Source organism: Misgurnus anguillicaudatus, chromosome 19, assembly GCF_027580225.2.
Source record: "Misgurnus anguillicaudatus chromosome 19, ASM2758022v2, whole genome shotgun sequence".
Taxonomy (NCBI): Eukaryota; Metazoa; Chordata; class Actinopteri; order Cypriniformes; family Cobitidae; genus Misgurnus; species Misgurnus anguillicaudatus.
The window spans coordinates 40,531,149-40,553,799 of NC_073355.2; the positions used below are offsets into that span (position 1 = coordinate 40,531,149).

Here is a 22,651-nt window from a genome sequence, read left to right on the forward strand (position 1 = left end):
TTACACCCCATTATTGTATAATTGCTATTTTTTAATATTTTGTATATTTTGTATATACATATTTCATATAATGTTCATATATTTTATAAAATATGTATTATTTCTAAACATTTCAAACTTACAAAACGCAAAACATTACAAAGAAGCAAATAAGTTGAACGCTGAGGCTCCGCCCAAATCCTGGTGTGTCCTCCGCTGATTGGTCTCTCACGCACTCAAACCCGGAAGTAAAGACGATGCGCTTTTAAAAAGCTGTGTACACAGGTGCTGTCATGCGTATCTTATGATGATAATTTTGAAAGGAGATTCATTCAGAATGGCTCAGTGTGTTTTAGTTTTGTCACTGCTGCTGTTAGTTCAGCTACAGTCTTCATTTGAGAGCACAGATGCTCCAAATGTAAATGATGGTGGATGGTGAGAGATTCTGTTCTCGTTTTTTCTGGAACATCGAGTGTCAATATAACACAGTAACATTATCTAAACCATATGTTTTTTTCCCAGGGGAATGGATTTTAATATGGAGGATGAAGGCGAATGCAACATTGAGATCAGAGATGTGAACTCCATAACGTACACTGAGTTTATTAACGAGTAAGATCATACAATATACACACGCGTTTATAGTTTATAATGACCCAAAAGTCAATGCAGACATGCAGAGACCCCAAAAGTATTTGGACACTTTAGTCACAGTAAAAGTATGAAGGACATTATCGCATAATGACATCATTGGACCAAAATATCAATCCACGTGATATCAGATGCCAACCATGTCTCAGAACTAATTATATTATGTTCATATTTCCCGGAACTGCCGGTCACCGTATGATTGCAATAAACTTTGTTTTTTTGTCATTACGCAAAATAGGGTAACCACAGATGTAGTTCATCACATTATGAGAAATAATTTGTCTTTGTATGTTTTCCTTGTTCTGTGGTTGAACACAACTATATTTTGATCAATTATTTCAGCCACACAGTTGGCGGTACCCATAGTAGGATATACAAATACTATGGAAGTCAATGGGTGCTGTCAATTGTGTGCTTACCATAATTTATCTAAATATCTTCTGTTGTGTTTAACAGTATAAAGAAGGTTTATAATAACAAAGAGGAGGGGGGTAAATGAGGACACAATTTTCATTTTGAGTTAACTTTCCCTTTAAATAAATGTATTTGATAACTTAAGTAAATTTAAGGGTGTTGTTTGTTTAACAGGTATGCCTACACAAAACCAGTTATACTTAGAGGACTTACAGATAACAGCGTAAGAATTGTGGTTATACTTTTGTAAAATATGTGTACATTTGCAGAAATCTGGTGTGTTTATTATGATTCATATATGATAAATATTTCATAATATCTATCATGTGATTGGTTGTTTTCAGCAATTTCCGATTACTTTGTTCTAAATCCCATCTGTTGAGAGAGTACGGAGAGAAAACGGTCCGTCTCAGCACAGCCAATACACACTCGTACCAAAAAGGTAACCACACTTTTACAAATGTTAAAGGCGGGGTGCATGATTTCTGAAAGCCGATGTTGACATATGAAATCACCTAAACAAACACGCCCCTGGCCCTACCCTAAAAGAGTCTGGACCTTCTTTTGATAGACCCGCCCCACACATACGCAACCCAGGCAACTTTGTCGGTTAGTAGACACGCTCCTTACTGCTGATTGCCTACAAGTGTGTTTGGTACTTGGCCCGACTCCCTTTTCCAAAGTGTTTTTCAAAAATCATGCACCCCACCTTTAAGTATGTAATGTCTTTATTAGGCTAGACAACATTTATTCCCAAGTATTTTTAATTGTATGGCAATCCTGATGATCTGCAATTTCAGTTTTGTTGTTGTTATGTCCTCTCTGAACAGTGGATGTGCGATTTGAAGAATTCGTGAGGTTTCTGTTAACCCCTCAGTCTGAAGATGCCCTTGGCAGTGGTCAGATTATCTCCACGTACATTCACACCAACTCAGCTAATTTCTGAAGCCCCTCCATCTTTGGTTTCACTGATTGTTTCTTATTAATATATTTACGGCAGACACGCTGTACTTCTTTGGGGACAATAACTTCACAGAGTGGCATTCACTGTTTGAAGAATATAAAGCTCCACCTTACAGTCTTCCTTACATGAGCCCTGCGTATAGTTTTGGGATTGCTGGTATGTGCACATACATACACATGCTTGCCAATAAGTGTCTGGATTAATTGGATACTTATTAGATTAATGCAAACACCACATTTCTGCTCTTGCAGGACCAGGTACAGGCGTCCCATTTCACTGGCATGGTCCCGGCTACTCTGAAGTTATATATGGCAGGAAGGTGCGTTGAGTTCACCGTTCCCGTTCTTTGAAGAAAGATTTACGAAATCCCTCACATGCTTATAAATGTGCATTGTTGATGTTCAGGGTTTTAACAGAAAATATTGTACATCAGTCCTTTAATTTGTGATGTATGCAGGGGTCTTTGAAATTTTATGAATCTAGGGAAAAAATTCAGGCCCTGGAAAGTTAACATACATGGATACAGGTCATTGAAAGTGCTTGAATCTATTTTGTGCAAGAAGTTTTCTGGGGGAAAAAAATCCATATTATTCCTGTGTAATGTAGGATGATGTCATAAAAATTCTAGATGTTTTTAGTGTGCATGCTAAAATGTTAAATTTGAATGCTTATTTCTTCTGCCACATTAAGTCCTTGAATTTGAAGTTAACCAATGTGTGGGAACCCTATGCATGTGTTTCAGCGTTGGTTCCTGTACCCACCTGAGCAGGCACCTGAGTTCCACCCCAACCACACATCACTGTCCTGGGTCTCTCTCTCATACCCAAACCTGGAGCTCCATCAGAGGCCGATGGAGTGCACCATACGACCCGGAGAGGTGATGTTAAAGGAATGGTCTGCTCATTTTCAATATTGAAATATGTTATTACCTTAACTAAGAATTGTTGATACATCCCTCTATCATCTGTGTGCGTGCACGTAAGCTTTGATAGCATTTAGCTTAGCCCCATTCATTCAATAGTACCAATCAGAGATAAAGTTAGAAGTGACCAAACACATCAACGTTTTTCCTATTTAAGACGAGTAGTTATACGAGCAAGTTTGGTGGTACAAAATAAAACGTAGCGCTTTTCTAAGCGGATTTAAAAGAGGAACTATATTTTATGGCGTAATAGCACTTTTGTGAGTACTTCGACTCGGCGCAGTAACACCCTCCCTCTCCCATTATGAGAGTGAGAAGGGGAGCGGACTTTTCAGGCGAGTCGAAGTACTCCCAAAAGTGCTACCACGCAACAAAATATAGTTCCTCCCCCAAATCCACCCAGAAAAGCGCCACGTTCCACTCCGCACCACCAAACTTGCTCGTACAACTACTCGCCCTAAACAGGAAAAACGTTGATGTGCCTGGTCACCCCCAACTCCACCCCTAAATGGTAGCACTAAATGAATGGGGCCAAGCCAAACGCCATCGAAGCGTCGCCGCGCGCTCCAGCGCCCACGTGCACGCACACAGATGATAAAGGGATGTATCAACAATTCTTAGTTAAGGTAATGACATATTTTGGTATTGAAAATGAGTAGACTATTCCTTTAACACTGTGTTTATTTGCGTAGGCGGTTTAAACATGTTTGGGTCAATCTCACAAAATCTGTCTACAGAAAAACAACTAAATAGAGATGTTTTCTTTAATGCAAAATGCAATGCTTTATTTCTATCTGCTGATTTTGGCGTGAAATATGACCTGCATGCTTTCATGACATTAATCCCTCTAGGAACTAAGTGAAATAAAACTCTTGTGTTTGTATAGGTGCTGTATTTTCCAGATCGCTGGTGGCATGCAACACTAAACCTGGACACCAGCGTCTTCATTTCAACTTTTCTGGGTTGAAGTGTGCTGTGACGGCACACACAGTCAGTTTTTACTTGAAGGACCAAACAGAACTTTTTTCTCAAATGGGCCAACGCAATGTTTTTAAAGCATCACGTCCATCAGTTCATTAACTTTTAGAAAAGGTTTTATTGAGAATATGAACTGATTTTAATACATTTTTTAAAATAAATGTGTTTTAAACATTAACTTTGTGTATTTATTACGTTGGAGTTTGGTTTTAATGTATCCAAACTAAACATTGGGAAATCATATTTATATATTATCATATTTAGTTATATAGCAGGCAATCTGCAATGCAAATCTTCTTTCAAATACCCCGAAAAACAACAATTTGGTATTAAATAATAATTTTATTGTACTAAAAATGAAAAATCATTATTGTTATATTATCATCATATTTAATTATTGAAATAACTGGACCGTTGTGGTTCGATTTAAGCTTTGCAGTGACACACACCCGTGTTTGTGTGATGTCAGTATGGCTCTTTTTTACCAGCTACATTATCATAAAAAGTGTTTGTATTTATGCAGGGCTCAATCTGTAACTTCGTGACAAGTAAATGGCAAAAGATGATGTCACTTCCTCCAGACTTGCTGCCCAGCTATGTAGGTTTCCCTGACTGTCAGCATGTCATCAAGCAGCACAAAATCTATAAAACAACACAGAATATAGACACTTTAGAAATAATCTGAAAATTACATCGTCAGCTTTCTCTTAACAACGAGACCGTTATCCTTGCCAGTCACTAGGATAGCCAGTTTTGTAACAATAATTTAATAATTTGGCCCAGTTTAACAATTGGTTACAAAAACTATGAATGCAAAAATGTTATAATTTTTAAACAAAATATTTTGGTCAAAGATTAATTGTTAAACGGGACATTTCACAAGATGTTTTTTTAAGTTATATTTTTGGGCCATTTTGCCTTTTTATGTTGACAGTGATTGAGGAGAGGACAGGAAAGTACAGGAAGGAGAGAGGGGTATGGGATTGGAAAATGACCACGAGCCGGGAATCAAACTCAGGTCGCCAAAGTGCGAAAGCACCACATGCCGGAGTGCTGCCCACTACACCATTGGCTCCGACAACAAGATGTTTTGTAATTTTTTTGGGCCATTTTTGCCTTTATTTGATAGAAAGTAATTAAGGAGATGACAGGAAAGTATAGGGTGAAAGAGGGGTATGGGATTGGCAAAGGATGTAAAGATGTAAAATAAATCTTTGGTGTTCCCAGAGTATGTACGTGAAATTTTAGCTCAAAACACCATATAGATAATTTATTATAACGTGTTAAAATTGACACTTTGTTGATGTGAGCAAAAATGTGCCGTTTTTGGGTGGGTCCTTTAAAATGCAAAGAGCTGATCTCTGCACTAAATGGCAGTGGCGTGGTTGGAAGGTGCAGATTAAGGGGCGGTATTAACCCCTTCTGACATCACAAGGGGAGCCAAATTTCAATGACATTTTTTTCCACATGCTTGCATAGAATGGTTTACCAAAACTAAGTAACTGGGTTGATTTTTTCACATTTTCCAGATTGTTAGAAGCACTGGGAACCCAATTATAGCACTTCAACATGGAAAAAGCCAGATTTTCATGATATGTCCCCTCATGATAAATGTTATGTGAAATCAGCATCACGAGAATGTCACCACATTATTTATTGGTGTGATGATGATGTTAATACTTCTAGTAGCCACTAGAGGATGCTTTATAACTATAAACCGTATAAAATCTGAAAGAGTGTTCATACAGTACCTGCATCTGTGCCGTAATCCAGCGTTCCCTTCCTGTCAGTGATTCCCAGCAGCTGAGCGGGATGCAGAGATGCAGCTTCTAATGCGGCTTCTACAGTACAACCTATACACACATATGCACATACACATACATAAGCTAAACATCACAAACCCAACATCATGAGTTTAAGACCACTGACACACTAACCTGATGCCTCTCTGAAGTGTCTAACACACATGTCCATCGTCGCAATGCTGCCACTCAATGTGGTGGTGCCTGAAATGTAAAATCATTCATGAACAGCCCTACCAAAGTACATCCCATAAGCATTTACACACTTTGTATTAAGCCATATTTGTTTATCAGATTGTGTCGTGCAAGAGCAGATCGAATATGATGTCATTTCGATAGACCTGCCACATATGCATGAAGGCCCTGGATGTCAATCTGCTGTTGGCCGAGTGTGTGCCGACCGGGTGGAAGACCCATCGCTGTCACGGCATCTGTGACCAGCACCAACCCTTCAACACATACACGACGTATATAATATAATGACACAGCATTTATGTTACAATTTTAAGTTTTGTTTGTGAATACCTGCAGGATGAGCTCTGTGGGCAATGCGTAGGGCAGCAGGGTTTGTGTGGATCCCATCTGCGATCATACCATAGTAAACTATCCGGCCAGGTGGTATGCGGTCACTCGTAAGCAATCCCACAATGCCCGGGTCTCTGTGATGAAACTGTAATGGCACAAAACTGTTAATTTGTTTGGTATGCATATTTATGTCTAAGAGAGGTCCTTACTAATACAGATACTAAAATCTTGTGTGAATGTGATACTAACAGGCAACATGGCGTTAAATAAATGTGTTATGAATGAGGCTCCGTTCTGCACAGCCTCCTCAGCCTGAGAGAGATCAGCCATCGAGTGACCTGTACAGAAAAACATCACAAATTTTTTATTTTCGAGTAAACTATCACTTTTAAGAAATCTGTGCATTACCTTACGCACCAAGTGACACGGCTATGCCCCTTCCTGCTAGTTCATGGATTGCTGCTTCACTATTGGCCAATTCTGGAGCAAGTGTTACCATAGCAACATTCTCCAGCCGCCCATACGTCTCTATGAGGTCAGCCACGCCCCCGGCTTTAAAAGTGCGAAGGAACTGAGGAGGGTGGGCGCCTCTTTTCTCTTCACTGATAAACGGACCCTCCAGGTGAAGACCTGACACAAATAAGAGCAGTAAACTCATGGAAGATTTGTATGAAAACCAAACTTGTACCCATCACACACATTACATAAATCTTGAACATTTGGTTACATCTTTGCACGACACATCACAGTTTGCAGTAAAAAAGTAAATGTGCATTACCTAATACCCCCGCCCCTTCAGGTCCTCCGTCCTGAACTTTGATCTCTGGGATGACCTGTAGAGAAAAAGCTGGCCAGTGACATCACTAGTGCAGTCGTCATTGAGAAGCTAATATGTTATGTTTAAATACCACACAAGAATTTATTTGTATGCACTTTAGGGCGGTGATTGGTACATGGTACCTTGTGATATATGATTGGTGGAGAGGTAACGAGGGTGGGAAGGAACGAGGTGACACCATGTTCAAGAATCTTTTTGGCCACCAAAGCCACACCCCCTTTGATGTCACTACTGGCTTGGGAGAAGTCAACACCATACCCACCTATCAATACAGTCATGCAAAGGAATCATAGGTCAGTTCAGTCCAAAAAAGGTCCGTTTTTTTTTATTTATGTAGGGTATACGTATAGCTTACCATTTAACTGAACATCTATGAACCCCGGTGCAATGATTTTATTCCCACAGTCAACTTTGTAATCTGCAAAACCCTTTTCATCAAAGAACAGCTTTTCGGGGTTCAAAATCTTGCCCTCCCGAACCCACAGGTCTTCACTAAAAGTGCATGGAGAAAATGAGCTGTTGTACAAACATTATAGGTAGTTCAAGAGTTCCCATTAACATGTAATCAAATATGATAATAATAAAGCATATCTGGCGTGCTGTCCGAGGGGAGGGCTCTGAGACCTATAAGTAGTCCCCCCTCCTTAACTGGGATAGATATTTTAGTAGGGAGTTCAAAAACTGCTTCACAAGTTCGCATTAATATGTAATCAATAGGGTACTATGATAATAAAGCATATTTGGCTTGGTGTCCGAGGCTCTGAATTTTAGCCTGAAGCGCTCTTTAACTGGGATAGATGTACTAGCTAAGATTGAGGCGATGGGGTGCCCTGCTAAAATGCATTTGCGCTCATTGGCACCCCCTGCAGCAGGTGGTGCCCTAGGTAACCGCCTAGTTTCCCTATGCCTAAAAATGGCATGAGTTTTAGGTTTCATAAGAGAGAAGTGATGTTCCCTTTGCAGCCTGTGGTCTTTTAGGATCCTGCAGTTCACAAACTGTGTGATTGGGGCATCAGACACACTCTTGTTGGATGGCATGTCTCCCGAAATCCCACCCCTAGGCTTAAACACACCCTATGTGGAGAAATCAGAACTCTGGTCTTTCAGTGTTTTTTTTACATAAATTATTCTTTGTTCAATTAGTTTAATTTATTGAACAACCTGAACCCAGAAAAACCCATGTGGATGTGAAATGGGTAAAATTATAAAAATAACTTACAGGCACATGCATTATGATGTACACTATATAATTTATCCAAAACCATTATATAGCTATCCCTATGGTTTACTTAAAAGGGATAAATAACATGCTTTGCTTTTAAACTAATTGAAAAGTGCTGTACATATTAAAAAAAACACAACTAACTGTCATTGGCACTTTGAACCCACAAACACATAAACTTTTTATGATACAGATTTAACTTTGAACTGTCAAACAATATTTCCTATTTCAGGATAATTCTCTTTACAGTTGGATCATATTGTTTATTCAATATTTAATCCATAATGAAACATTATTATAAAAACAGAAGCGGTGATTTTGATGACAGTGTTAAAATGATGCAGCAGACGCGTATAAACAAACAACCAAACACAACAAAGAGAAATAACCTGACGAATAGATTAAAGCCGTCCATTTCATTAGATATCGGATCATCAGATCATATCAGATCATCGGCTGTCGTTTCATACACACTCACCGTTAATTCGCATACTTTTATTTGGTCCGCGCGCCTCTATTCCGTAGGAAGTGCTCGAGCAGTGTGTGTCACGCGCTCCGTCAGCTGATGAGGGGGCGTGGCTAAAGTAGAGAACGTGTTTAAAACAGAGGCGCGATGTCTGTCTTCAACGCATTGGTAACGTTTTGACATTTATGCATTATTATCTTGATATAATCACTTTAAAACTAAATAATATCGTGAAACAAACAGGATGAGATGTGTATGTTTTTGTGTTACTGACATTCATCAAGGCAAGCCAAGGACAGTGCAAGTTTACATATAATGCGTGTAATTTAGCTGCACATTGCCTGTGGGCTCACTAATTTTAAAGGACAGATTTGAGTTAGCGGGCTTAACCCTCAGTTACAAACCCCTCACACGTGCGTCACAACTTTTGAAAACAACCCTTTAGGGTGAAACACACACATTAATCTCTAACCCTTGCATTTCTGTCAGACAGCATAGTTCTCACATTTACAACATCACACATTACGGAAATGAGAGAGCAAACTTCAATCCCATACAGCAAAAATAAATTTCTCTGGACAAAAATATGTTTGACATACACTCACCTAAAGGATTATTAGGAACACCATACTAATACTGTGTTTGACCTCCTTTTGCCTTCAGAACTGCCTTAATTCTACGTGGCATTGATTCAACAAGGTGCTGAAAGCATTCTTTAGAAATGTTGGCCCATATTGATAGGATAGCATTTTGCAGTTGATGGAGATTTGTGGGATGCACATCCAGGACACAAAGCTCCCGTTCCACCACATCCCAAAGATGCTCTATTGGGTTGAGATCTGGTGACTGTGGGGGCCATTTTAGTACAGTGAACTCATTGTCATGTTTTTGAAACCAATTTGAAATGATTCGAGCTTTGTGACATGGTGCATTATCCTGCTGGAAGTAGCCATCAGAGGATGGGTACATGGTGGTCATAAAGGGATGTACATGGTCAGAAACAATGCTCAGGTAGGCTGTGGCATTTAAACGATGCCCAATTGGCACTACAGGGCCTAAAGTGTGCCAAGAAAACATCCCCCACACCATTACACCACCAGCCTGCACAGTGGTAACAATGATGGATCCATGTTCTCATTCTGTTTACGCCAAATTCTGACTCTACCATCTGAATGTCTCAACAGAAGTCGAGAATTTTGGTGAGCTTGTGCAAATTGTAGCCTCTTTTTCCTATTTGTAGTGGAGATGAGATGGTACCCGGTGGGGTCTTCTGCTGTTGTAGCCCATCCATCTCAAGGTTGTGCGTGTTGTGGCTTCACAAATGCTTTGCTGCATACCTGCATAAATTTCTTGCCATGGGTTGTATGGTTCTTGCCCTTGAAATACATTTTGAAATAGATGTTGATATATAAAGGTTAAAACTAAATATTTTTTCAAAATCTAAACAGTATTATGGTGTTCCTAATATTCCTTTAGGTGAGTGTAGTTGTGTATGTTGTTTTTTACCTCACTGTCATGCTTGGCTTGATGATTAGATGTATTAGCGTGGGTGAGGTGTATGTGTGTGCATGTTTTAAGGGGTGTCACTGACGTAGAAGCTTGAGGCATTGTCTGGTATAGGTCAGAGGTCGAGTAGTGAGCTAACTGACTGATTTAAAGTGATAAAATGCGTCATTCATAAACGTGTGATGAAAAGGCCAACTTGAAGGCTACCAATCACAAATTGTGCCACTTTATTTTTTACAAACAACCTCGAAGACATCAATAATCTACACACAGTTTCTAAATATATGCTATAAAAGCATCTGTCCCTCAAGATCCTAACAAGCCCGAAAAGGTTTTGTTTAGGCGTGCAAGAGTCTCAGGTCACCCGTGGGAGGAGTGTTGTAGGTGCGAGTGACATGAGCTCGAGCCCACGGGGCGACAGGCAATGTGAGATAAAACGCGCCGCTGCGCAAACCATGACGCGTTTGGCGTCTCCAAAGTACAAGACACAGAAAGTCATTTTTACATTTTTCTTGTTTTCAAGAAGAAAAGTTAATTTTGTGGGTAATAGATAACATTAAATACACTAATTTTACGCAAAGGAAGACTAGGTTTTGTTAACAATAAGCTATACACTTAAATTTGTGTTCGTTTTGAGGGAAAATAATTGCAAATAAACAGTAAAAAAAAAGAAATTCAAACAACTGAATGGAAATGAAGGTTTCGCCCGGGCTCGTGCTCTGCGTGTCTGTCACCATTCAGCTCGCGCTGCCTCAGCATCAACTGCGCGTACGCCCGTTGCCTAGCGACCACCTGCCAGTACCGGATCTGCAGGAGGACCCGAACCCGGCGCTTGAACCGGGGCAGCGGGATTTACTTCCTCGCTTTCTGTGGCAAAAACTCGGCAGCAGTTTTGACCCCCGCTATTCCTCCATTGACCCCCCGACGCGGGATAACGGGTCCGAGGTCACGCAAGAGCCGGCGATTGGTGTCGGACCGATGCCTCGTGAGTTTCAGGAGCTAACATTCGCAGATCTCAAAGCGGGATGGAAAACGCAGCGCAGAGTTCGGCGGTGGTTGTGGTCGTACACCCGGTGCCCGGTGGCGTCTGTCTGGAAGGATCTGGGCGTCCGGTTCTGGCCGCGATACGTCAAGGAGGGACGTTGCACGAGCGAACGGTCGTGTTCTCTACCAGTGGGCATGTTTTGCAAACCGGTAGAGTCCGTGAGTGTCACGCTGCTGCGGTGGCACTGCCAGGGCTCGCGCGCACTCAAGAGCTGCGCATGGATCCTTGCGCACTACCCAGTGATTTCACGATGCGGGTGCGCGTGCTAAAGCTACATGGTTATAATTTGGGTTTAGATGGTTTATGTGGATGACAGGGTGAATATCACGAAAACATGTACAGGTCACATGTCACACTAAAAGCAAAATACTTCAATATGTGTCATATTTAGAATAAAGTATATTTGCCAGAAGAAAATGAAGCTTACAACACTTTATATAATAGTCTTATTCATTAACATGAGTTTTGCATAATTAACTAACAATGAGCAACATATTTTACAGCATGTATTGATATTTGTTGGAGGGCTGGGCGATATCAAACAAAGAAAGTATCGGTATTTTGCCACGAGCCACAGTATTCGACTGATATCTCGGTATTTTTTGCTGAGTGGAAAACATGTTTACATGAAAGTCAAAGCCCCATGAGATGTCACAGTCACCTTTATTATAACAGTGCATTATGAAAAAGAAGAAAGACAGGGAGTACCTCCCTATTTGGAAATATACAAACGCAAAGTGACCTCAGTGTACATTTTTATCAGAGCTTCTGTTGCAAAAAAGGAGGGTCATATATCAGACCATACAGATATTGACGATATATCCCATAGAGGGGGGATGCTGACACCATATATTGGCAGACCTCGATATACTGCACAGCCCTAAATGTGTATGGGAATGAAGTTGTTCATTGTACATTTAGGTAAGTTCATTGTGCAATTACTAATGTTAACACATACTATGTTTGATTTTAAATATGTGTTCGTAAATGTTGAACATGTGGTCCACTAAGATTAATTTATGCTGTGTACGTCTTTTTTTTTGTTAGTTTATTGCATTTAAATTTGTACTTCACTAAAAGGTTGTACTCAGTGGTGTCTGGAGAAGTGGGTATACTCTTAATTTATGCCCCCAGTAGAAGTGGGTATACCCCATGCCATCAAGTAAAGAGGTGGGTATACCTGCGTATACCCTGCACTACGCCACTGTACTTCACTATGGTATTTGCGATTGTGCATGCTTTGTGTTATTGAAGAAGCTTGTGAACATGTAAAAATGGAAATTGCATTAATTTTGAACAGTGATTAGTGATACAGTATTTGTACCATTTAAATTTAATTTATATATTTTTTAATCGCCCAATAAATGTTTCTTTTCCTTAAATTTGTTGTCTGTAATGGAAAAAAGTTTGATGTAAAGCCAAGGTGTGACAGACAGTAAAATGACCAATCATTGTTCACATTAATTTGTTACACACAACAACCCTCTGGTGTGCAGAAAAATCTGTCATTTACAGTATTTCTTGTAGATATATTTTTAACTTAAAATGGTATGTTTATAAAATTATGCATAAGAAATGTTTATTTAGTTTCAGCAATTTTCTTTCATTTTGTTTGTCTCTTTGTTTTCAGTTTTGTCTCTCATTTACTGTAATTACATTTGCGTTATTTCTGCCTCATATCTGCCAGTCTGCCACACTACATTCTCAATTTTGGCATCGATAGGGCTGTCACATGAAATTTGTCCGATATGGTTAATTGTCTAATAAATTGTGACGATTGTGACGATTAATTGCCTCTTTTAGCACTTTGCCGATTATGATGATTAATTGTCTGTTTTATTGCTTTGACATTTAAGTCTCATACATTTTTTGTTTGTTCATAAAATATTCACACATTGTTGTGATTATTTAAATCTTTTGCAAGGTTTACCTGGCAGTAATACACATAACACATATTTAAAAGTAATAATTTTATGAATATATCTTTCAAAAACTGAAAATTCTTTATAAGAAATAAACACAATAAAGTTTCTGAAAAATAACTGAAAATAACTATACCAGAAAATGCCTTAAATAGTAGTCAATCCTACTACTAAGGTGATATTAGTACTGGACCACATGTCTGTAGTGGCTGCAAAAAAACTATTTCTTACAGATCCTTAAGATAACATCCTTCACTTCCCTAAATTAGGATTTGCTGTTTTGTAAATGTAGCCTATGTTTTGGTTGTTCATACTGCTTATCAAAGTTTTGCAGCATTAATTTAAATGCTGTTTTTTCCACTGTATTGAATGGCTTTGCAATGTATTGCGTTACACTAGTGGTGGGTTGACACCACTTTTCCCATACCAATCTGATTTCAATACTTGAATTCTGAGTATCGGCCAATACTGATCTGATCCTAGTTTTTCTGCATTTAATTCACCGCTACTCCAGTGCATTAACCAAACCATTGAGTTTTGTGACCTTAAATATCTTTAAATATCGTTTTTTGCATAAAGCTGTCAAATATATTAGAAAGACTTAAAGTGTATACAAATGTTTATAGTGCTTTTTCAGCCCTGTAAGTTAGATACCCGATCCAGCAAAAAAGGTCTGGATCGGCTCGATACCCGATCCCAAGAATAGGATTGGCCCGCCCCTACATTACACTGTCAGTTAAGGAACGCCATCTGATACGGTCTCGTTTATACAGGCGCTGCAGCTCCCCCTTGTGTTTTTTAAAGAGATGTGCAATCATTGTGGTGATCTGAAATCATTGTGATGAGGTCTAACAATCACGATGAGACGATTATTTAATCGTTGTGACAGCCCTTGTCATCGCCCATAAAACCCCCCCGTATCGGTCGACCACTAATAGTGAAACCTATTTGCTTTCAATATTTAAACAATCGTAATAATAGAATAGCATAAATATAAATATATTGTTGTTATTGTCAGAATGTCTTATATTTTTTCGCATTACAGACATGCAAAACATAAGCACAATATAAAATAAAAAGGCAATTTGTGAGGGAAAGCAAAATATTGTTTTTGACTCTTTACTTTTCTCACTTCTCCTTTTTACATGTTTCTCTCTCTCTCCGTCTCTTCCGTCACATCTGTTTATCCCTCACATCTTCTTTGACTGTCAGTTCTGTTGCACACATTTCCGTGAACATCAAGATGAACGCAACAGAGAGCAGTAATACAGGTATTGAGTCTAATTTATACGCATAGCTGATGAAAGTGGTGTGTGTAAACAGAAAAATTGGGTTGGTTTTAACATGAATACACTGTAAAAAACTGTAGAAATGACAGTATTATTGGCAGCTGCTTGTCAGTAACTTACTGTAGATTTTACATTTATGCTATTTACTGGCAACAGTTTTTTAAAAGTTACATGAAACATTTTCAGTGTTTATCTTCTACAGTAAGTTACTGGCAACCAGCTGCATAATTACAGCTATTTGTTTTTTAACAAAAGATTCTTGTAAATGAGTATGTGTGTTCAAAATTCTGATTAACTTTATATAACTATTATTTATACAACTTTTGGTGTTTTTAAATAAATAATATATTTTTGTATTTCTGTTAATGAAACACATTTACTGTACAAGAAACTACATGTGGAAATGCATTTTGCGAATGTGCTTTCAAAATGCCAGTTATGATGGCTAATTTTGGTAATTTTTAATGACCATATAAAAGTTTAGACATTTCAAATATTTAAAATACAGTATAGCTGTAAATATTTGTCTTACAAACAGCCTGTTATAAAGGAAATATAAATGCAGCTGGTGTGAATACCGAGAAAAACCACAACTAGTCCCTCCCTTGGGATCTGTGTGACAAAGAAATTCAGACCGAATGTATGAGGATGTTGCATTAATAACCTTTTAGTTCTGGTATACAGATAATGCTGTTTATAAAAAATAACTAAACTTAATAAATCTGAGATTGTGTTTTTAAACTGTTGCAATCTACATTTACATCTTCTGTAGGTCTGTTAATCACCAAACCTGATGCCAGGCCAATAAGAAACAACTCACCCAGAACAGGTACGGTATGTGTATGTGTGTTTGTGATGTCTTTATAAATCAGGCAGAAGATATTCATTTCTTATTTGTTATGTTTAGTGTCTCGGCCTGACTGGATACTCTACTCAGTTCCTGCCTCAGCGTTTGTTATTGGCATCTTTGTGTTCACCTTTATCTGCAAAACACAACGACCCAAAAGTGAGTGTGAACTTGCACACACATTAAACGACATGACAAGAATGATACTATCATAAAATATGTGAATTGTAAAATAACATGTATAGTACAGAACAGTGACCTCAAAAAAACATTTTGACACAAACGCTTTCAAAATGTGTGAAAGTCATTGCATTACACAACCAAAAATTACCTAGAACTTTTCTTAGATCTAAAGTAATTTTTCTGAGCCATTTTCACAATGACATTTAAGCATCTGGTCCGGTTCATCATATTCATTCTGCACATATTTCACTAATGCTTAATACCCAAAAAGTGTCAAAATAGGCTACGTCTGTATTCGGGTATTTCTCAGATTAAGGGCCAAATTGGGTTGCTGCAATTTTGAAAATTAAAATTCCAAATTTGACTAATTGGTATATATCAAATGATCAGTCCTTAAATCATGAGCGACATTATGAGCTTGTTGAGACCATAAGATAAGGAAATGTATGATTTTTTTTGCCATTTTCTTAACTATGTCAAGAAAAATGTGTCTTTATCATCACATCATCGAATATATGTAAAAAATAAAACTTAAATGATAAATCGGTGCTTTTAAAACATTTTGTGGTTTCATTAAGCTTATTTTAAGTGAAAACCATATATCAAAACTTTTTTATACATTGTCAGAAATGTACAATTGTAGGATGCTTTTGTTATTTATACATAATTTATTGGCAAAATTATGTATTGTGCTGGTAATGACTGTGCTGGTAATGACATTTTGTCAAAAAAACTAGCCCTACTAGCTAAGATGATGACTAAGGAAGTGTAGCTAGCTTTTTACATGTAATGTACACCATTTTAACTATTAAAGTGATAAAAATATTTTAAAAATATAGAAATACAACACATATGGTAATGACGCATAATAAGTGTACATGCCCAACACAAAGAATAAAGAGTAGATTTACTTACTTTTCTGGACATCAAGGCATCAGTCTTGCGGCTTGAAATCAATGTGCTCCACTATGTCATTAGGTTACCATGGCTACCAAATAAACTTTTGATGAAAAAAAAGTGGAAAGTCCCTTTATGCAGAGCATGTTGGTAATGACAGCTAAACCCTGGGACAGGTAGAAATTACGCAAAATAAAGAACAAAGTGCATATATATGCTTAAACTGTGAATATAGTTTATTAGTTCAAGTAACATTTAATTCATATGCATATTTTTTTATTAATTTGTGATAAATAATGTTTGAGATATGGCACGACATGTGAAAACTCTGGTGAAGGACAACACCAAAACACCAATATTGTACCACGAAACACCAATAAAATGTGATAAAATTATTAGTAAGAGCAGCCAATAAAAATGTCTAGGCTTGTTTTTGTTTATACTAATTAATGGTGCTCAAATTTATTAGATTTGATTGGTTTTTAATAGAATTACACCCTGGGGACATAAATAGACCCGAATTCTAGAAAATACTCATGTCATGGACTACAAAACCAGTCATAATGCGCACAGGTATAGTTAGCCAACAATACATTTTATGGGTCAAAATTATCAATATATTTTGTAAATTTTGTAAAATGTATTTATCATTGGTAAAATGTGTTGCTAAAGACTTTAAAGGCAATTTTCTCAATATTTTGATTTCAGATCTTCAAATAGTTGTATCTCTATCAAATATTGTCCTATCCTAACAAACCAAACATCAATGAAAGTTTATTTATTCACCTTTCAGATAATGTATATATCTCTAATATATCTATAATTTTAAAACATTGACCCTTATGACTGGTTTTGTGGTCCAGGGTCACCTATTTGTTTGTAAACGTGTGCTTGAACTTTTTTTTAAAAACACAACTTAGTCAAATCTAATAAAATGGCATTTATACATTTTAACATGTTGCCTAGTACTCATTAGCTCCAATGTAACCTTCTGACTTCCTGAACTAAAATATATGAAAACATTTCTTTCAGCACATCCAAAGCAGAGGACCTTCATAAATGCACAAGTGGGCAACTATAATAGCTTTAGGTAAAAGTTATTTTTTGATACTCATTAATCTATATATTTTCTAAAACACAGACAAAATTGTGTTTAACATTGATTATTTGTTTGCATGTATGTGGTGTTTGCGTGTGTTGCTATCACAGGCATTCAACAGATGGTTTGCAGAACATAAATATTAACAAGAAAGGTAAAATACCGCTCTTTAATTCAGATGTATCATATACTTCAATTAAAATGTGCATGTCATTATTTTATTTATTTATTTTATTTTTTAATAGATGACGCACAGTCTTATGAGAACGTAGAGGCGGCCATATACACCAATCAAGATAAAGTCACATATTATGTTTCTGCAGACCAAGGTACAGTCCTGTGCATATTTATAAGGCTTAGTTATTGTTTTATTGTCTTTAACGGTTATTGGTTTTAGATTACATCACCCCCGATGAAATGAAGGAGGGAGTGGAGACGCATCAGGATACCTTACAATTGCCTCAAAATCTAACAGATACTGGTAAGGATAGACACATATTTTTATACAATCACAATCGTACACACTGTATTATGACAAACTGTAAGGCATTGCAAAAGAAATACAATTTTCTTTTCTTCTATAAAGACGGAGAGTCTTATGAGAACATGGCGAGCTTGTACGCTGAACCCCGCAAATGTTCACAGCGGCACCCAACTGAACAAGAAGAGGGTAACACATGCCCCCTAATAGAGACACACACTAATGTGAACATATATAATAAACTCAGATGTTATGTTTATTTATTTCCTTTAAATATTTCTCCTGGCATAGATTATATCAATCCTGATGATGACGGACAGCAGAACCTCACTCATACAGACACAGGTCAGTGTGTTTATATGTGCTATCAATATTATTCAGTCACATGTAAATGAAAAACGTATTGCCTACAGTCATGATGCTACATGTTGACTCAAAGTCCCTGTTTACACCTGGTATTAAGATGCGTTTTAATTGATCGGATTACACGTGGACGAGAGAGACACATGTCTGTTCACACCTGGTGTTTTAATCCGTCTCTTTTGTCCACTTTCGACCCCTTATGCCCTGATTACTTTTAGTGGATGGTCTGTGGGCGAGTCGTTAAAATACAAGCGGGAGAAATGACGTGTTTGAATTGACACGTACTAATAATATGTGAGAGTACTGCTGCTTCTTTTGTTACTCATATGGCAAAAAAATATAATTTTAAAAATATTTAAAAAATATACAAAAATGGCCAAAAATATATGTATTGAAATATGTTTACAAAAATGTACCTTGAACCAAGAATTTTTTGGCCATTTTTGAATATTTTAAAATATATTTAAAAAAATAAATTAATTTAAAACACACACACATACAGGGCCGGGTCTACGGGGGGGCTGGGGGGGCATTGCCCCCCCAGATTTTCCTTCTGCCCCCCCAAAAATGTTCAGCCAACCTTAAAAAAAACGAAGTCTCTTTAAACAAAAAACGTCTTCTTTAAGCAAGCGCTAGCGTTTACAGCTCCCGCCCACTATCGTCTGATTAGCTTGTTCAAGCCTGGTGGTCTTTTCAGAGGTATTTAAGTCACAGGAAAAGTACTACTCTATGACGGTAACTAAAAAACCCACATCTTTAAAATATATATCAGAAACAATGCAATTTAGTATAACATAAACGTAATAACCCAACACATATTAAATTAAAACTTTTTTTATAGTAAAACATGCCCAAAATAGTCCCTTATCCTTTCTTAGACTCACCTCATTATTTATTTATTCATTCAAATACAACAGCCAATGGCAAGTCTCCAGCAACATTTAATGTAACATTTTAATGTAACCTTGGCACTAAACACATCTTGAACGTTTTTGAGCAGAATGAAGTAAAAAGACTAATTACTTTAAAATTAGGATTTAATTTTATTTAGGTTTAAGAGATCCTGCAGTTTCCTGTTTACATTTTTAAACAGTTTTTAATACTAAACACATTTCCTGTATTTTCTGGATGTATTCTATTAAAGAAACCAATTATATATGATCACTATAACATTGCAAAACAACAAATATAATTCTGGCATGGTGGCCTAAGACTTTTGCACAGTAGCCTACTGTATTTTAATATAAGAAGGTTAAAACTAAATATATTTTTAATAAAAAAATAAACATTTATATTTATATTTATTTATTTATATAGTACAAAGGTATACATCAAGGCAATTTGTTGATGTTATTAAGCTTTAATTTCTACAAAATTTAAAAATATTTTATAAATAAGTAAATAAATTATAAATGATAAATATGTAAATATTTAATATTTAAGTAATAAACAAATAAACAAATAAAAAATAGATATAACATATTTTTGGCCAAGAAATGGTTTTTTTTTGCCTTATAAGAGGCAATGAAATCCTAAAGACAGCACTGAATGCTGTGGGTTGACGCTAGAAGTCAGGTCAGATGTAAAAATGGTACATAACATTTAATAGATATACAGAGAGTATGTGTTTTTTTGAGGCTGCTCGATCTACAACACAAAAGCAATCCGGTCGAATGCGTATTTGAATGTGGTCGAGCTTAAAACGTTTTACACCCCCTGTATTTAGCGTTGGCACTTGTGTTTTGGTCAATCGGATCACATCATAAAACCAGGTCTAAACAGTCTCTATGGTTTAAATTTGTCCTTTAACTGTCCTTTAAAAGACTTTACAGGAGCACTTTAAAACTAGTATGTTAGCAGTAAAATAAAATGTTGTTCATTTTCTCCAGAATCATATGAAATGATGGCGGATCCAACCTGTCAGTATGACAACACAGACGGTGAGTATGTTTGTGTGTTAAAAATGATGTGTATTTTTACGTGTTATTTATTTGTGTGTATGCGTGTTTCAGATTCATATGAACAGATGAATGGAATCCCTTTCCAGTAAGAGATGGACTGATGAAAATAAACGATACTGAAATGAAATATACTCTGAGTTGGACACAGTATTTTATATCTGATTATTTGATAGAGTGAAAAAGAGAGATTGAGATTAAGTGTTAGCCCCAGAGAGAGACTCTAAGTCATATTGTGCCTTATTCATATGTGAACTTTAGAGAAATATTTTAATCCCACACCATCAAGAATGTGTTAGATTAATCTCACTGAACCTGAAGCAGGTTTCTGTTGATAACTAACACCATGTGGGTGGGGAAAACCAGTTCAGGTATAAATAATTATATCATTACCCACTTGTTACTATCCTGCCATACATTATGAAAATTCTGCCACCATTATGGATTTTTTTCTCAAATTTGTGCAATATGATTGGTGAAAAATGTTTACTGTTTTAAAGTGTTGATAAAAGGGTTGTCTTGTTTTTCAGTACAAGTACCTAAAAATGATTCAACCGAGATACATTTACTTGCAAAATGACCTAAGATATTAAGGCTTAAAATAGGTAAAAATGTCTGCCAGTGAGATAAGAAAAAAAAACGTAACAATTTACAATAAGATTTGCTAACATTTGCTAACATGTAAATTAAAAATACGTCTACAGCATTTATTAATCTTAGTTCAGGTTAATTTTAGCATTACTAATACATTAATAAAATTAAAAGGTGTAACTGTTAACATGCACCATGAATATGTATGCATAACTGTATTTGCATTACAAATACTAACAAATGTTAGTAGTACACACAGCTGTCACTGTACCTTTTAGAAAGGTCCTTAAACATAATTACAGATACATTTTGAACCAGTATGCACTTTTAAGGTACTATTTTTGAAAGGGTACAGTCCCAATTACTTCTGGGGTACATATTTTGACAATTTTTTCTTACAGTGAATCCTATAAAACTATATTGATCATTGTTATGTCACGTTAGCTATAAGACAATGTTAGCAAATATAACCATATTGTAAAGTGTTACCAATAAATTCAACTTAATTCAATAAACTTCAAGTTTATTTTTCTTACCCCTCTGGCAGATATTTTACTTGTTTTAAACATAAACTTGATTTTCTTTTATTTTTTCAGGAAACAAGACTTAATATTTTGGGTCATTTTGCTAATCTTAAAAATGCATCTTGATTTAAGAATATTTCATATTTATACTAAAAAACGAATATACTGACAGTATATCTTGCATTCTAGTTTTAAAGGGATAGGCACCAGAAGAATTTACAATTTTGTCGTCATTTGCTCACCCTTGTGTTGTTCCGGGCTTGTATGCATGTTCTTTGTTCTGCTAAACACAAATGAAGATATTTCGAAAAATTTTAATAACCAAACAGATCTGGGGCACCATTCATTGCAATGGTATTATTTGTTCCTACGTTGGAAGTCAATGGTGGCCTACATCTGCTTGCTTATAAATATTTTTTAAAATATCTTACTTTGTATTCAGCAAAACAAAGAAAGTTTGGAACAACATAAGGGTGAGTAAATGACGACAACAGTCTTTTTTTGGTGCCTATTCCTTTAAGGGTTGTGACTGGCAGCTGTGTAGCCAAAGACGATATATTTTATACACAACTATATTTTTAAGTCATATTAAAAATGTGTCACACTGCAAATAATAAAACATTCAGCATAATTGTTTTTAGCATCAATGCAAATTTCAACAAACTGGCTTATTATGTGATTTACTTCATCTAAAACTTTGTTTCACTTAGTCTTTGTTAATTTTTATACGTGGAGATTCAAAGTCATTATTATAATACATAGATTATTTTTACTTGACAATGTCATGTCACGCCACAGGACTATTTAGCCAATCTGAAAGAAAGCGAAGTGAAACAAAAAAAAAAAAAGAAACATTAACTGATTACATAATCATGCATTTAAAGGGGACATACCATGAAAATCTGACTTTTTCCATGTTTAAGTGCTATAATTTGATCCGCAGTGTTTTTATCAACCTAGAAAATGTAAAAAAGATCAACCCAGTAACTTAGTTTTGGTAAACCAAAAAATAGGTCATTGAAATTTGGCTCCCCTTGTGATGTCAGAAGGGGATAATACCACCTCTTAATCTGCACTATACAACCACAGCGCTGCCATTTAGTGCAGAGAGCAGCTTATTTGCATGTTAAAGGACGCACACAAAACAGCACATTTTTGCTCACACCTACAAAACTACAATTTTAA

At 36.5% G+C, this 22,651-nt stretch overlaps 4 protein-coding genes across 4 annotated transcripts; 3 read left to right on the top strand and 1 right to left on the bottom strand.

Annotated features, from left to right (window-relative positions):
* Nucleotides 1-201: 201 nt before the first annotated feature.
* Nucleotides 202-4,086, top strand: LOC129436597 (jmjC domain-containing protein 8). The gene is made up of 9 exons (XM_073857635.1): nucleotides 202-414; nucleotides 502-591; nucleotides 1,219-1,263; nucleotides 1,386-1,486; nucleotides 1,875-1,943; nucleotides 2,045-2,164; nucleotides 2,260-2,327; nucleotides 2,751-2,885; nucleotides 3,817-4,086. The coding sequence occupies exons 1-9, from the start codon at nucleotides 284-286 to the stop codon at nucleotides 3,895-3,897; spliced, it is 840 nt and encodes a 279-aa protein (XP_073713736.1). The 5' UTR covers nucleotides 202-283; the 3' UTR covers nucleotides 3,898-4,086.
* Nucleotides 4,087-4,230: 144 nt separating this feature from the next.
* On the bottom strand, nucleotides 4,231-8,886 carry LOC129436596 (N-acetylglucosamine-6-phosphate deacetylase). The gene is made up of 12 exons (XM_073857634.1): nucleotides 8,774-8,886; nucleotides 8,025-8,147; nucleotides 7,429-7,561; nucleotides 7,196-7,335; nucleotides 7,014-7,068; nucleotides 6,653-6,865; nucleotides 6,485-6,573; nucleotides 6,236-6,380; nucleotides 6,052-6,159; nucleotides 5,846-5,914; nucleotides 5,660-5,761; nucleotides 4,231-4,550 (listed from the first exon to the last, which is right to left on the bottom strand). Exons 2-12 carry the CDS (start codon nucleotides 8,109-8,111, stop codon nucleotides 4,477-4,479), a joined length of 1,215 nt encoding a protein of 404 aa, XP_073713735.1. The 5' UTR covers nucleotides 8,112-8,147; nucleotides 8,774-8,886; the 3' UTR covers nucleotides 4,231-4,476.
* Nucleotides 8,866-20,485, top strand: LOC141351144 (uncharacterized). The gene is made up of 12 exons (XM_073857636.1): nucleotides 8,866-8,929; nucleotides 14,447-14,505; nucleotides 15,296-15,352; nucleotides 15,431-15,529; nucleotides 17,483-17,540; nucleotides 17,660-17,703; nucleotides 17,795-17,878; nucleotides 17,947-18,030; nucleotides 18,136-18,219; nucleotides 18,322-18,375; nucleotides 20,283-20,333; nucleotides 20,406-20,485. Exons 2-12 carry the CDS (start codon nucleotides 14,478-14,480, stop codon nucleotides 20,441-20,443), a joined length of 681 nt encoding a protein of 226 aa, XP_073713737.1. The 5' UTR covers nucleotides 8,866-8,929; nucleotides 14,447-14,477; the 3' UTR covers nucleotides 20,444-20,485.
* LOC141351145 (noggin-2-like) lies at nucleotides 10,955-11,678 on the top strand. Its single transcript, XM_073857637.1, has one exon. The coding sequence runs from the start codon at nucleotides 10,955-10,957 to the stop codon at nucleotides 11,579-11,581; it is 627 nt and encodes a 208-aa protein (XP_073713738.1). The 3' UTR covers nucleotides 11,582-11,678.
* Nucleotides 20,486-22,651: the final 2,166 nt, after the last annotated feature.